A 15,246-nucleotide genomic window follows, 5' to 3' on the forward strand; every position below is an offset into this window, starting at 1 on the left:
GATACCACTAAGGGAAAGATCTCCAGCAACAGTGCACACAGCATGCACATACCTAGCATGGAAAAGACATGAACAAGCACTTGAAGAATAAATCAGTTCTTAAAACTCCAATAGCATAGTCTTCTGCAACCAGTTTTTAGAACTTTTGTAAAACCAGTTGAAGCAGCTGCATAGGATTTGAAGTGTTTTATAAGCATCCCAGGGACTTAGGTCCACATTTTTAAAAGGTATTCAGACTTTGCTGGCTTAGGCCTGGTCTACACTACCCGCCTGAATCGGCGGGTAGAAATCGATCTCTTGGGGATCGACTTATCGCGTCTCGTCAGGACGCGACAATCGATCCCCGAATCGACGCGCTTACTCCAGCAGCGGAGGTGGGAGTAAGCGCCGTCGACTGGGAGCCGCGGCAGTCGATTTTGCCGCCGTCCTCACAACAGGGTAAGTCGGATCCGATACGTCGAATTCAGCTACGCTATTCGCGTAGCTGAATTTGCGTATCTTAAATCGACCCCCCCCTGTAGTGTAGATGTAGCCTCACTGTTGCAACACCTGATTTAAGAGCCTAAATCTTATTTTCAACAGGGATTTAGGCACTTAGTCTAAATTCCATCAACACTTGATGACCAAGCAACACATAAATACCTTCAAAAATCTGGGCCCTGTACTCTCAGAATACTGATTTGTTTCTAAAGCAGAAAACAAAATCTATATAGTCTTACCAGTTGCACCTGACAGAACTAGGGAGTCAGAATGAAGAAATTGTGCTACGAAGACCACCACAAAAAGAGGCCTTGTCATTACTAACGACATGAACCTTTTACAACTAAACTCACTGTACTGAAGCAATTTAACAACAATTCAGCGTATTCATGCTAGCTATGCTGAATCAGTTTAAGATACTTTGCACTATCTGCCCTGTGTCCCCCACTAGCATTGTCAGCTGCAATATTCTGGACCCTGATCAGAGTACTTAGTTCAGCTTCCAGAAGCAATGCACTGAGGGAGATTTCAAAAGGCCACCACACTACAACGTGGGACAACAGTCGAAGTAGCAGGAGACCCATGTCAGCTAACATGCATCCATCGTGGTGCTAAAAACAACCAAGGCAGAAAGTGAATCTAGTTCCACATAAAACTTTTGAAGCAGTTGCACATGAATACGAAAATACACTGCTACCTCGATATAACGCGACCCGATATAACACGAATTTGGATATAACGCGGTAAAGCAGTGCTCGGGGGGGGGGGGGGGGGGGGGGCTGCGCACTCCGGTGGATCAAAGCAAGTTCAATATAACGCAGTTTCACCTATAACGCGGTAAGATTTTTTGGCTCCCGAGGGACAGCATTATATTGAGGTAGAGATGTACTTAGTTGTTTGAAGGGCCGAGCAGGAGAGAGGCAGAAGCAGCAGCAACACAGAACAGCTGACACCCAGCACAATCTTGATTCGCAACACACAACTAAAGATATCTATCCTATGACTCAAATCCTACAATCATCTTTTAGTTTCTTGTGGGCCACGGGCCAAAACAAACTGAGAACCACTGTTCTAAATCCTTCTGATGGTGCGGAACAGTTTTCTGCAAAATATTCATGAGTACCTTGCTCAGTTCAGTTTTAAGTGATTGAAAAAATGGGGCTAACAATTCCGTTGCAAGATTATTCCCCAGTCTAAGGACCTGTCTACATTACAAACACAGACTCAGGGGACTCGACTGTAACTGTTCTATACTTGCTGCTTAGATAGATTGCCCTTTAAGTGTTTGATAAAATCTTCCAGGGTTTCAGTTTCACACCCTACTCAACTGCAACTGAAATTTTCTTTTATTCTATTTCATTGCACTGCTCCTAGTTTTATTTCATGACTAAGAGGAAAAAGGGATGCAGTAGCAACTAGGAAAAGGGAGCAAGCAGAATTGTAGTAATACTTTAAGCTTTGATTACTACTACATACGTACAGCATTTAGCATAATGAGGCCTTGATCTCTAACTGCAACCTCTAGGGATATGTCTACATGGCAATTAAACACCCATGGCTGGCCTGTGCCAGCTGACTCAGGCTGGGGCTTGCGGGGCTGTTTAATTGCAGTGTAGACGTTCAGCCTGGGCTCTAGGAGTTTGCAAGGTGGAATGGTCCTAGAGCTGAGGCTGCAGCCCCAGGCCAAACGTCTACACCGCAATTAAGCGATCCCTTAGCCCGAGCCAGCAGGCACGGACCAGCCACAAGTGTGTAAATGCAGTGTAGACATACCCTAGGTGCTGCTGCAATGCAAATATAGTCACCAAGAGTGCATGGTAAATAGGGTTTAGCGTTCTGCTACTTTTAACTGCTAAAGATTACCCCAATGGCATGCATTACTGCAATGTATATCTCTGTTATTACATAATGATGGGATACTGCCCTCTGTGATTAGGTTGCTTAGTTTAATACTGAAAGTTTGAAACGGCTCACTTTACGGTGGTGATGATAAATACAGAGAAGACACTAGGATAGTTTAAGTCAAAAGCTAAATGTTATATTACACATACATACACCCCTCTCTCACACAGCTTTCAAGTTTTACCATGTAATTCTTTAGTAGCAGGAACTGTATCTTCCTATATATTTGTACAGCATATAGCACAAATGGACCCTGATCATGACTGCAGTCTTTGGGCATCGTGATATAAATAATGTAAGGTCACTGCATATAAAAGTGCAATTAGCAGGTGTTACCAAGTGAAATATCTTTAATGTGTCTTAATCAGGGGTTTAAGTATTTGTTAGTTATGGGAAGGAAACCCAAGGACTTACTTCTCTAACTGCTTTTCTTTTGTGGTGAGTGCTACAGATTTAGTTCAAGTAACTGCACTAGGGACACTTCATTTGACGTACTCATCCAGCACAAGGACATACAAACTACGTTAACTGCCACTATAGAACTTACCTCCATTAAGGTTTCCCTCAGATTTAATCTCTTTTCTATAAGCTGACCATGTTCCTTGAGAAATGTGCAGAGAAACAAGCTGAGATTCTGAATGAAGTTCTGTTCATCATCTTTTCCATTGGAGTATGCAAGTCGGATATTGGTGTTTAAAGGAAGCATCTAATAAAACAGGAATGAATTTTCTAGGTCAGCAGTTTTTAAACTTATGTATAGTACGGATCACACCAAAAAGGTGCAATATTACCTGTAGAAGCCAGGGAACATTTGGATGTTTTTAATTAACAAACGTTTTGTCCTTTTTAGGAAAAAAACATTTCTGCTATTCACTGCATTCCCCTCTTCACAACCACCCTGTAAATGCTTCTCCCCTCCACCCCCGCCAAAAGCACACAGTTATATATGTATGGAAAGGTCCTAAGAAATGTGAATGAATTCCATTAATCTTTAATATGCTATACAGTGCCTAGATAATAGGGCCCTGGCCTTCAAGGGCTACCCACAATATAAATAAAAATAATCTCAATGTGTTACATTTGATAACTGCCTTAAGACAACAGTGTTGATATTAATTTAAGTGTTTCAGAGAGGAGCAGGGGAATCTAAATCTCTAATCTGCTGCCAAGATTATATTTTGGTGTTAAATTTTAAATTAGTTTGGTTCTAATATAGTTTATCTTTATAAAACAAAAAACTAATTCAGTCAAATGAAGTCTTAGAATAAGTAGAAGGAATTCAAATGGAAGTGTCTGGGCCAAATTCAGCAATGGTATAATGTGGTACTAAAATGGGATTAAGTATTTTAATGTACCACAAATTTGGCATTCAATTGGTCTATAAAGTGAATAATAACTCACTAAGCCAGGCAAATTTAAGTAGTAAGAAGTAAAAGCACCTAACAGGAGCATGGAAGAACAGAACACCAGCTGCCAAACTAAACGAAGAGTAATACTCAGAACTCTGACATGTCTGAATTTAGCCTAAAAGGGTGTAATTCTTATTTTTTTTTTTTCAATGGGAGCCACATTAGGATTGCGAAAAATCCTGTTTAAAACACTAGCCATATGTTTTCAGATGCTTTAAAACTTGCAGGTCCACTAGATGCTGCAAGTGAACTAACAGAGAAAAATTAAGAGAAAAACTCATGTAGTCATTTACATTTATGAAAGATGACCTAAAAAAGACTACAAGCATCCATACAATATAAAATATTCAAGTTGCTGAAGATGCCATCCAAGGATGCAGATAAAAATATGACAAGGATATTGTTCAGAAAATGAGAGGTGAACTTTACGTACAATCAAACTTAGGTACAAACATATACCTGGGTGCATAGCATGCTATTTGAGCTTGAGAAAGTAATAAACTTGATCAACCTAATGCACATTGTGGAAATAAGGCAACCAGCAGCTGCTTGGTGAATGATTGGTTGAAAGAATTGGTGCCCCAGATTTTCACTGACACTCCAAGAAACTCAGGAAGACTGCTACTACATTCACATCCAACTACACTGAGCATGAGGATTACTTTGATTAAAATAGCAGCATTCATATAATAAAAGGAACACTTCTCATCAGAGAGGCACTGTACTTAAAGCAACTGGAAAAGATTTGAGAGACTTGTCAGATTACAGGCTGACACTACTGTCACATCCTCAGTGGAAATCTGTCTCGCTTTAAGACAGGGGTGGGCAAACTTTTTGGCCTGAGGGCCACAACTTGGTATGAAAATTGTATGGTGGGCCATGTATGCTCATGAAATTGGGGTTGGGGTGCGGGAGGGAGGGAGGGCTCTGACTGGGGTACGGGCTCTGGGGTGGGGCCAGAAATGAGGAGTTCAGAGTGCAGGGGGGGCCCTCCGGGCTGGGGCAAGGGAGGGGGTCAGGGGTGCAGGCTCCAAGAGGTGCTTACCTGAAGCAGCTCCTGGAAGCAGCAGCACATCCCCCTGCGGCTCCTATGTGGAGGTGCGGCCAGGCAGCTCTGCAAGCTGCCCCATCAGCAGGCACCACCCCTGCGGCTCCTATTATCTGCAGTTCCCGGCCAATGGGAGCTGCAGGGGGAGAGGGGTGCGCTTGGGGCGGGGGCACCGCGCACAGCCCCCTGGCTGCCCCCAAGCATAGGAGCTGGAGGGGGAACATGCTGCTGCTTCCGGGAGCCTCAGCTTACGCACGTGGAGTGGCCTCCGACCCCGCTCTCTGGCTGGAGCAGGACAAGCCCCAGACCCTACTCCCCAGCAGGAGCTCGAGCAGCTGGTTTAAACCGGCTGGAGGGCCGGATGTGGCCTCCGGGTCGTAGTTTGCCCACCCCTGCTCTAAGAACTATCACGATCACAAAAAAAACAAAACAAACAAACAAAAACAAACCAAGAACTGAATCAAAGATAAGGAACCTTTTCCATTACTTTGCCAACATGATTGTCTCAAATATAAGGTCATGGGTTGAGTCTACACAAGAGAGGAAATAAACTGAATACTGATGACATAATTTAGTTCATTTCTTGTATTCCAACACTTAAAATTGAAGATCCAAAATTCAAACCCATAGCCTATATTTGTGAAAGAGGTTGAGCATAATTTGCTGCATGAGGATGATTGTTAATTGTGGAAATAAAGTCATGGAAGACAGAACCACTGAAAACAAAGTGTTGTTTTTAGAATTGACTCCTGCACTTCAGTCCAGCCAACTTGGCATCAAAAATGCTCTAGGCTCATTTGGATAAGTCTGGCTCAAGCTTTGTAGTAGTTTAGATGCTGAAAAAGCAAGTACATTGGTAAAAGTGTTTTGATATCCTAGAGCAAATACACTTATAGTTTTCCATTTTGGATAAAGTTTATGCCTGTGTTTGAGGAATACTATAATTAAGTACATGACATGGGATGTATTTCATTTCAAACCATTCTTTCCCCCCCTAGATTGGGTAAACTACAACCTTGAGTTCCATCCCTTTTTATCAAAGCCAGATTTTATCCTAGCAAAATCCAAGTAAACTATTCATTTAAACAGGCATTGAATGCCGAAACAGTAGAAGACACAGTACTACTTTGTTCAAAAATGCATGTTAGTAGTACAGTACAATCTACACCAAGGTTGAAACAAATTGTTAACATCACCACCAAAGTTGGTTTAAGGTCACTACGACACCTTTATTCATCAAGAGTTGACCTATAACACGAACAGATTGCTAGAAAATGCAAATATCTGCTTTGGAAGTCAACTTTGATCTCAAAGATTTCTGTCAGTATGAATGCTATATTCCACACACACTTCAACTGCTTCACTGTCTCAAAACCAATTTGCACACTACACCGCAAAATCCTAGATCCATTACTGTCCCCATGTCGGTTTTTCTCCCACACTGTGGGAGAAAAACCACGAAATGGTTTGGGGCCAGGGAGGAACAAGTTATTTAGTCCAAACAGCTTGCAAGCTCAGCCAAAGCAATTTTTATACATAAAGAAACTTAAGGAAATTTCCTGTCAAAAAAGTATTAAGTTGCAGTGAAAGCTGTAAATTTTTGTTACCTGAGGGGGGGAACCACTCAGGAACATTGTGATCTTCATAAAAAGTCACAGTCAGCACTAAAGGTCACCAACCAACTTTAATTTGCCATGAATCACATAAATCATGCTGGGTCAGCCCAATGGGCCATCTAGCCTAGTATCCTGTCTGTGACAGTGGCCAGTGCCAGACGCTTCAGAGGGAATTAACAGAACAGGGCAATTTAGAGTGATCCTTTCCCTGTTGTCCAGTCCCTGCTTCCGGCAGTCAGAGATTTAGGGATAGCCAGAGAATGGGGTTGTGTCCCTGACCATCTTGGCTAATAGCCATTGAGTGACCTATCCTCCATGAACTTAGCTAACTCTTTTTTGAACCCCGTTGTGCTTTTGGCCTTCATAACATTCCCTGGTTGACTGTGTGAAGTACTACTTTCGTATGTTTGTTTTAAACCTGCTGCCTATTAATCTCCTTGGGTGACCCCTGAATTCTTGTGTTATATGACGGGATAAATAATATTTCCCTATTCACTTTTTCCATACCATTCATGATTTTATGGACCTCTATCATATCCCCTACTAGTCATCTTTTTTATAAGCTGACCAGTCCCGGTCTTTTTAATCTTGTATGGAAGTTGTTCCATACCACTTATTTTTGCTGCCCTTCTTGATACCTCTTCCAATTCTAAAATATCTTTTTTGAGATGGGGAAACCAGAAGTGCAAGCAGTACTCAAGGTGTGGGCATACCATGGATTTATATTTTGGCATTATGCTATGTCTGTTTTATTATCTATCCCTTTCCTAATGGCCCCTAACATAGTTAACTTTTTTGATGCCACTGCACATTAAAGAACTATGCACGATGACTATGATTTTTTTTTTTTTTTTTTTTTTGGAGTAGTAACAGCCACTTTAGACCCTGTCCTTTTGTCTATATAGTTAGGATTATTTTTTCCAATGTGCATTAGTTTGCACTAATCAACAGTGAATTTCATCTGCTATTTTGTTGCCTGGACACCCAGTTTTGAGAGATCCGTTTCTCAGTCAGCTTTTGACTTAGCTACCTTGAGTAATTTAGTATCGTCTGCAAACTTTGCCACCTCACTGTTCACCCCTTTTTCAAGATCATTTATGAATATGTTGAACAGCACAGGTCCCAGTACAGATCCTTAGGGGACCCCACTATTTACCTCTCCACTGTGAAAACTGATTTTATACATATCCTTTGTTTCCTATCTTATAATCAGTTACTGATCCACGAGAGGACCTTCCCTCTTATTCCACGACTGCTTAATTTGCTTAAGAGTCTTTGGTGTGGGACCCTGTCAGAGCCTTCTTAAAGTCTAAGTACACTGTATCAACTGGATCACCCTTGCCCACGTGCTTGCTGACACCCTCAAAGATTTTTCATAGATTGGTGAGGCATGATTTCCCTTTACAAAAACCATGTTGATTCTTCCCCAACATATTGTGTTTATAGGTCAGATAATTCTGTTCTTTACTATAGTTTCAACCAATTTACCTGGTACTGAAGTTAGGTTTACTGGACTGTAATTGTCAGGATCACCCCTGGAACCTTTTTTAAAAAAAAAAAAAAAAAAAAAAAAAAAAAATTGGCGTACATTAGCTATCCTCTAGTCATCTGGTGTAGAAGCTAATTTATGTGATAGGTTACAAATCACAGTTACAAGTTCTTCAATTTCATATTTGAGTTCCTTCAGAACTCTTGGGTGAATACCATCTGGTCCTGGTGACTTATTACAGTTTAATTTATCAATTTGGTCCTAAACCATCTGACACCTCAATCTGGGGGCAGTCCCTCAGATTTGTCACAGAAAAAGAATGGCTAGGTTGTAGGCATCTCCCTCACAACCTCTGCAGTGAAAACCGATACAAGTATTCATTTAGTTTTTCTGCAATGGCCTTGTCTTCCTTGAGTGATCCTTTAGCATCTTTATTGTCCAGAGGCCCCAATGACTCGTCAGGCTTCCTGCTCCTGATGTACTTAATTTTTTGCTGTTCATTTCTGTGTCTTTTGCTAGATGTCCTTCAAATTCTTTTTTGATCTGCCTAATTATACTTTTACACTTGACTTATCAGAATTTATGCTTTCTGTTTTACTCACTAGTACGGACTTCCAATTTTTAAAGGATGTCTTCTTGTCTCCAACCACTTTTACTTGGCCGTTTAACCATGATTTTTTTATTAATTTTGATTGATTAATCTTTTTAATCGTGTGATTAATTTTTTTAAAATCGCTTGACAGCCCTAGTTACATTTAGTTACCAAGCAGTTCAGCTATATTTACCTCTTGAACAGATAAAATGGTTACTAACCTTACATAACTGTTATTCTTTGGGATGTATTGCTCATGTCCATTCCATGTTAGGTGTGTGCAGGCTACGTACACCATTGCTGGATATTTTCCCCTCAGTGGTATCTGTCGGGTCGGCTCTAGCACCCTCTGGAGCCATGCGCCAGTATAAGGACGCCACCTGCCACTCACCCTTTCCGTTTTCTCTTGCCCGTCAACTCCGACAGAGGGGTAGCAGAGTGGGTCATGGAATTGACATGTCCAACACATCTTGAAGAACAGATACGGAAAGTTAGTAACTGTTCTCTTTGAGTGCTTGCTCGTCCATTCCATGATAGGTGACTCACAAGAAATACCTCAGGAGGTGGGCTTGGAGTTCATGGACATGCTGACTGCAACACTGTTCTTCCAAACCTGTCATCTCGAGCCTGTTGAGTGATGGCATAGTGGGATGCAAAGGTATCCACCGATGACCAAGTTGCTGCCCTGCAGATATCTTGGATTGGCACTTGTGCGAGGAATGCCACTGAAGAGGCTTGAGCTCTCTTGGAGTGACCGGTTAGGATGGCTGGAGGTGTAACATTGGCCTGCTTGTCGCAAGCCCGAATACATTCGGTTATCCAGGATGACATCCTCTGGGGCTGATACTGGAAGCCCTTTCATCCTTTCTACTACTGCTACAAAGAGTTGCATGGATTTGCAAGAGGATGTAGTCCTCTCAATGTAGAAGACAAAGGGCATGTCTAACATCCAATGAGTGAAACCGCTGATCCTCAGAGTTCTTGTAAGGCTTCGGGAAGAAGACAGGCAGGAAAATAGCCTGGATGGTATGGAACTGTGAAACCACCTTTGGCAGGAAAGCCAGGTGGGGGCACAGTTGGACCTTGTCCTTGAAGAACACTGTGTATGGTGGTTCTGATGTAAGGACCCTGATTTCAGAGACCCTTCTGGCTGAGGCGACCTTCCAAGAGAGAAGTAGTAGTGGGCACAACACTAGTGGTTTGAAAGGAGGGTCCACGAGCCTTGACAGAATCAGGTTTAAGTCCCAAGGAGGGATCAATTTGCAGACCCGAGGGTAGTCTCTCTCCAGTCCCTTGAGAAACCAGACAGTCATCTCAACCGTTCATTGGCAGGCAGAAAGCTGAGATTGCTGCTAAGTGCAACCTTGATCGATGCCAGGGCCAGACTTTGCTGCTTCAGATGGATTAAGTAGTCCAAGACAGACTGAAGGGAAGAATGAACCAGAGATGTCGTTGAGATGCCCATAGCGAGAAGCACTTCTGTGTGTCCAGGTAGGTAACCCCAGTGGAAGGCTTCCTACTACCTAGCAAGACCTGTTGAACTTGCTCTGAACAGGCCTGCTCCTCTGGGTTCAGCCAAGTAACACCCCTGCAGTTAGGTTAAGGAATGCAAGGTTCGGGTGGAGCAACCAGCCGTGGTCTTGTGAGATCAGGTCCGGGTGGAGTGGAAGTGGAAGAGGGGATGCTATTGATAGGTCCAGCAGCGTGCTGAACCAGTGTTGACATGGCCACGCTGGAGCTAGAAGAATAACTCTTGCCTTATTCTTCTTCATTTTCAGGAGGACCTTGTCAATCAGAGGGAACAGGGGAAAAGCATAGAGCAGGAGCCCTGTCCATAGGAGCAGAAAGGCATCAGAGAGGGCAGCAAGCAAAACTGATGGCACTTCCTGTTCTGCTTGGTCCCCTGGGGAAACTCCCACCTCTGGAAGATGAACCTGGCGATCTCCGGGTGAAGAGACCACTCGCGGTGAAGGGAGAAGGATCTACTGAGGCGATCTGCCAGTGTATTCCAGGCTCCCGAAAGGTCTGATACCTCTAGGTGGATGGAATGCTTCACGCAGAAGTCCCATAGGCGGATGGCCTCCTGACACAGGGCAGAGGATCAAGCTCCTCCCTGTTTGTTGATATAGAACATGGTCATGGTCTGTCAGAACTTGCACCACCTTGCCTAAGATTTGGGGGAGGAACACCTGACCGGCTAAACGTACAGCCCTGAGTTCCCTGCTGTTTGTGTGCAGGGAGAGTTCTTCCTGGGACCATAGGTCCTGAGTCCTTAGGTTGGGAAGCCCACCTCCACAATCTCAGTCTGACGTGTCCTCTGGAGGGTACCCTTATCATCACTGATCTTGGGTCTTTCCACCTGACCAGAGTGGCGAGGACCAGGGGTGGAACAGCGAGCACCAAGTCCAGGTGGTGTCTGTTCCGGGAGTAAACTGATGCCTGCCACATCTGTAGAGGCCCGAGATGCAGCCTTCCATGCTGAACCACGTAAGTGCATGATGCCATGTGCCCCAGCAGCTTGAGGCAAACTCAGGCTGTCGTAATTGGGTGGACCATGACCTTGGATATCAGATCCAACTGTCTGGAATCAGGCCTCCGGAAGGAAGGCTCTGGTTTGGGTAAAGTGAAGCACTGCCCCAATAACCTCTATTCTCTGAACTGGAATAAAAGTTGACTTTTACTTGTTTATCAACAGGCCCCGTGCTAGGAAGGTGGCTTGGACTACACACTAATGCTGTTCCACATGTGAGCCACTGACCGACCCTTGATCAGCCAGTCAACAATGTATGGGTAGACCTGGATGCCTCGCCACCTGAGGAAGGCCACTACTAGTGCCATATACTTTCTGAAAACCCGTGGGGCTGTAGACAGGCCAAAGGGGAGAGCGATGAAGTGGTTCTGGCATTGTTTCACAATAAATCAAATAAATCTTCTGTGGCCACGGAAAATAGAAATGAGAAAGTATGCGTCTTTTAAGTTGAGGATAGTGTACCAGTCCCCTGGATCCAGGGAGGATATAATGAAGGCAAGCAGGCCATGCAGAACCTCAATTTCTTGAGATACCTGTTGAGGCGATGCAGGTCGAAAATGGGCCGGAGGCCCCCCTTGGGATTAGGAAATATCAGAAGTAAAACCCCTTCCCTCTCAAGGCTTGAGGAACTTCCTCCACAGCCCCGTTCCAGAAGGGACTACATCTCATGGGCAAGGAGTTGATCGAGAGAAGGGTCTCTGAAGAGGGACGGGGGTAAATGAAAACTGAAGGTTATAGCCAATTGTCACTGCATTCAGCACCCAGTGGTCCGATGTTATGCAGGACTATGCCAGGGTGAAGTGGGACAGATAGTCCAAAAATAATGGGGAGGCAGGATCTGAAGCAGGAACTGGTATAGTGCCTTTGGACGCACCTTCAAAAGGCCTACTTAAGCCCACCGGAGCATCTATGAGACCCCAGCTGGGAGGTTGAGGTGGACAGGAGAGGCTGACGCTGCTTGTAACCTCTCCCTTTCCTTTTAGAGGGTTCCTGTCTCAGAGGTGGTGCCGAGAAACGAGGTGGTTGTTGGGGCCTGAAGACCTGCCTGAAGTAGATGGAGCGTAGAGGCCCAAGGACAGGAGGGTGGCCCTTGAGTCCTTCAGGCCATGAAGCCTCACGTCTGTCTGCGCCAAGAACAGTAAGGAGCTTTCAAAAGGGAGGTCCTGAATAGACTGCTGGACCTCATGAGGAAGTCCCAATGCTTCATGGTGACAGCTGAGGCCATTGTCCTGGCTTCTGCGTTGGCTGTGTCCAGAGCCAGCGGGAGAAAGGTTCTGGCCACATTCTTACCCTCCTCTAAGATGGCAGCGAATTTCTGCCTTGAATCTTGAGGCAGAAAGTTTTAAAATTTGGCCAGGGAGTCCCACTGATTGTAACTGAATCTCCCCCGCAAAGCTTGCTGGTTAGAGATACACTGTTGAAGGCTACCCGTTGAATAAATCTCTCCCCCAAAACAAGTCCAGGTTTTTTGTGCCCTACCTATCCCCTCTTGTTGGCTGCTGACACAACCAGGGAACCCAGAGTGGGGTGCGTGCGCAAGGATAGGTACTCAAACCCGCATTCAGGCACATATTTCTTCTCTGACCTCTTTGAAGGGGGGGGGGGGGAAGAAGGGGGGCAGAAGGAGTTTGCCAGAGAGCCTTGACTGACCCATTAACGAGGCTTTATTGGGTCAAGGCCACTCTAGAGGGAGCTGCCACAGCCAGAGTGTCAATAAGGCTGTGGGATGTTTCCTTAAGCTTCTCAATTTCCATCCCCATGTTAGCTGCTATCCACTTCAAAAGGTCCTGATGGGCCTTGAAGTCATCCTGCAGGAGCAAGCTACTGGGCTCCGAGATGACCTCGTCTGGGGAGGAGGCGGCGGCGGCAGCTTCCTCAATGACATCCATGAGAGCCACATCCTGGATGTTGGTATCGGGGTTGGTACTGGAGTCAGAGTCTGGTGCCAAGCGGGAAGGGGTGGTAGCCCACCTCTTCAAGACCACAGAGTACGATCGATGGGAGGGAGAACCCAGTACTGGGGGACAACTCCCAGGGTTCCAGTATGGCCACTGATCCGTTGGCCAGGTGCTGATGAGGGGAACCTGCATCCGGTGGTGGCTCTTAGGCTGCACATAGGTTTCCCCTTTGGACTCTGATGAAGAGTCCTCCCTCGGTGACTATGCTGGAGTGGTACACCTCTCTGCCTCCATACGGTGCCGAGAGTCCATGGACCAGTGGCAGACCGGAGGTCGTGACGACAGGATCAGGGCCGGTTTGCCCTTAGAGGGTGAGAGGGGGCCCGGTGCCTAGAAGGAGCTCAACGCTCCCTGCTCCCAGTCATTAGAGCCGGCAACTGTCCCATCGGAGTCAGGAGGGACGGGAGAACGGGAGTGATAGTAAATCCTCGACTGCTGCAAAGGCTTCTGGTGCTGCGGTAGTTTCCGAGTCTCAGCGGCGGGTACCGCACCAGACTCAATGCTCTGGGCGGAGTTGACGGTGCCACCAAGGGGCCGAGGGTGGAGTGGTGGCCCAGTGCGGGTTGAACTGCGCTGTCTTCCCCATGCTTGTCCTTTTTCTGCACCAGTGAGTGCCCTCTGTCGGTGCACTGTTTTTTGTCCTTCTTCCTTGGCACCGGAGATGGTGAACGGTGCCAGAGGAGTGCTTTGTACTGAAGCCAAAATGCTCAGTGCAGAATGGGAGCAACTTGGCTCTGTGGCTGGTCTGAGTGGCTTCCATTAGGATAGCCTTCAGTCTTTTTTCTCTGTCATTTTTGGTGCAGGGTCCAACGATAGGGACTATCTACACTATTATCACTAACACGATCTACAAAATCTATGTACACAAAAAACTATGTTTAACTAACAAACTAAGAATTAGAATCCAAAAACCATTGGGAAGAAGCCTTGCCGGAGCAAGAGGGGTCATTCCAGCAGCGGTAAGAAGGAACTGAGCGAGTGTGTGGCTGGCAGCACCCCTTATACTGGCTCATGAGTGTGCGTGGCTCCAGAGGGTGCTAGAGCCAGCCCCACGGATACCACTAAGGGAAAAATCTCCAGCAATGGGGCACACCGTGCAACCCCCCCACACATGGAATGGACATGAGCAAACACTCGAACAAGAACCTATGCTTCACTTAGGACTAAATCAAGAATAGCCTCTCCTTTTGTAGGTTCCAGGACAAGCTGCTCCAAGAAGCAATCATTAATGATGTCTAGAAATTTTACCTCCGCATCCCATCCTGGAGTGACATACACCCAGTCAGTCAGTATGGGGTATAGTTGAAATCCCCCACTATTATTGAGTTTTCTGTTTTTACAGCCTCTAGTCTCCCTGAGCATTAACTATTACCATCATCAACCTGGCAGGTGGTCGGTAGTATATTCCTACTGCTATGCTCTTATTATCAAACACCAAATCTTTTTTCTAATATAAACACCAACCACAAAACTAAAAACTAGAAGACAATTCTGTACTGAAACAATGCACATCAATATATCAGTGACTGAAAACTTAAAAGTAATCTAAATTCACTTATTGATAGACTGACTGAACAAGAGTGCAGCATGTTCTTACAGAGAGGCCATCCTTTAAGGTCAATGAGCTGGGGGGGGGGGGGGGGGGGGGAAATCACACTGCTTTTATATAATTTCAATAAAAGCAAACACTTCCAAGGGTATCATATAGGATAATCACCAGGGGGATTCCTGCTTTCAACTGCAGAAATGCATCCTTCTGAGTGACTTAGTTTAGACATGTAACTACCATACCTGAGGCTACAAACTTAAGGACCAGGTAAAATATTATGTAACATACACAATGAAGATGTACGATTTAGTGAATTTACTACACAACAGTCTGCAGTATTTTCCGAAGTCCTTATGAAAGCTTCCATCAAATGCATTTTTTTTTTATTTTTATTTTTTTAAATATAAACACAAGCTAGGTGAACTTGCAAAGTTAAGTCAATGAGGGCAGGACAAAAAGAATGGTGGTTTAGATAATCTCAACTATGCATTTTCATGTTTTCTGATGTTTCTGTTGTGTTTGTCTTAACCTGATCTTGAATTCTTGAATATAATAGTAGCCTGAAAAGACACTCTTCAAGTAACCAATAGGTACTTACAATCTTAACTTCAGTTTAAGTAGTATTTTGTTTGTGAACCTTTAACAACTTTTGAATAAATCTTAGTAACATCTT

General features: G+C 44.7%; 1 protein-coding gene across 1 annotated transcript in view; it reads right to left on the reverse strand.

The window, feature by feature from the left end:
* Window positions 1-15,246, reverse strand: part of XPO1 (exportin 1) — a 76,633-nt gene that overhangs the window by 30,468 nt on the left and 30,919 nt on the right. Inside the window, exon 11 of the mRNA XM_065400809.1 lies at window positions 2,930-3,088. Within this exon, the coding sequence (XP_065256881.1) occupies window positions 2,930-3,088 (159 nt within the window). The remainder of the gene's footprint in view (window positions 1-2,929; window positions 3,089-15,246) is intronic.

This window comes from Emys orbicularis, chromosome 3 (assembly GCF_028017835.1).
Source record: "Emys orbicularis isolate rEmyOrb1 chromosome 3, rEmyOrb1.hap1, whole genome shotgun sequence".
NCBI classification, from domain to species: Eukaryota; Metazoa; Chordata; order Testudines; family Emydidae; genus Emys; species Emys orbicularis.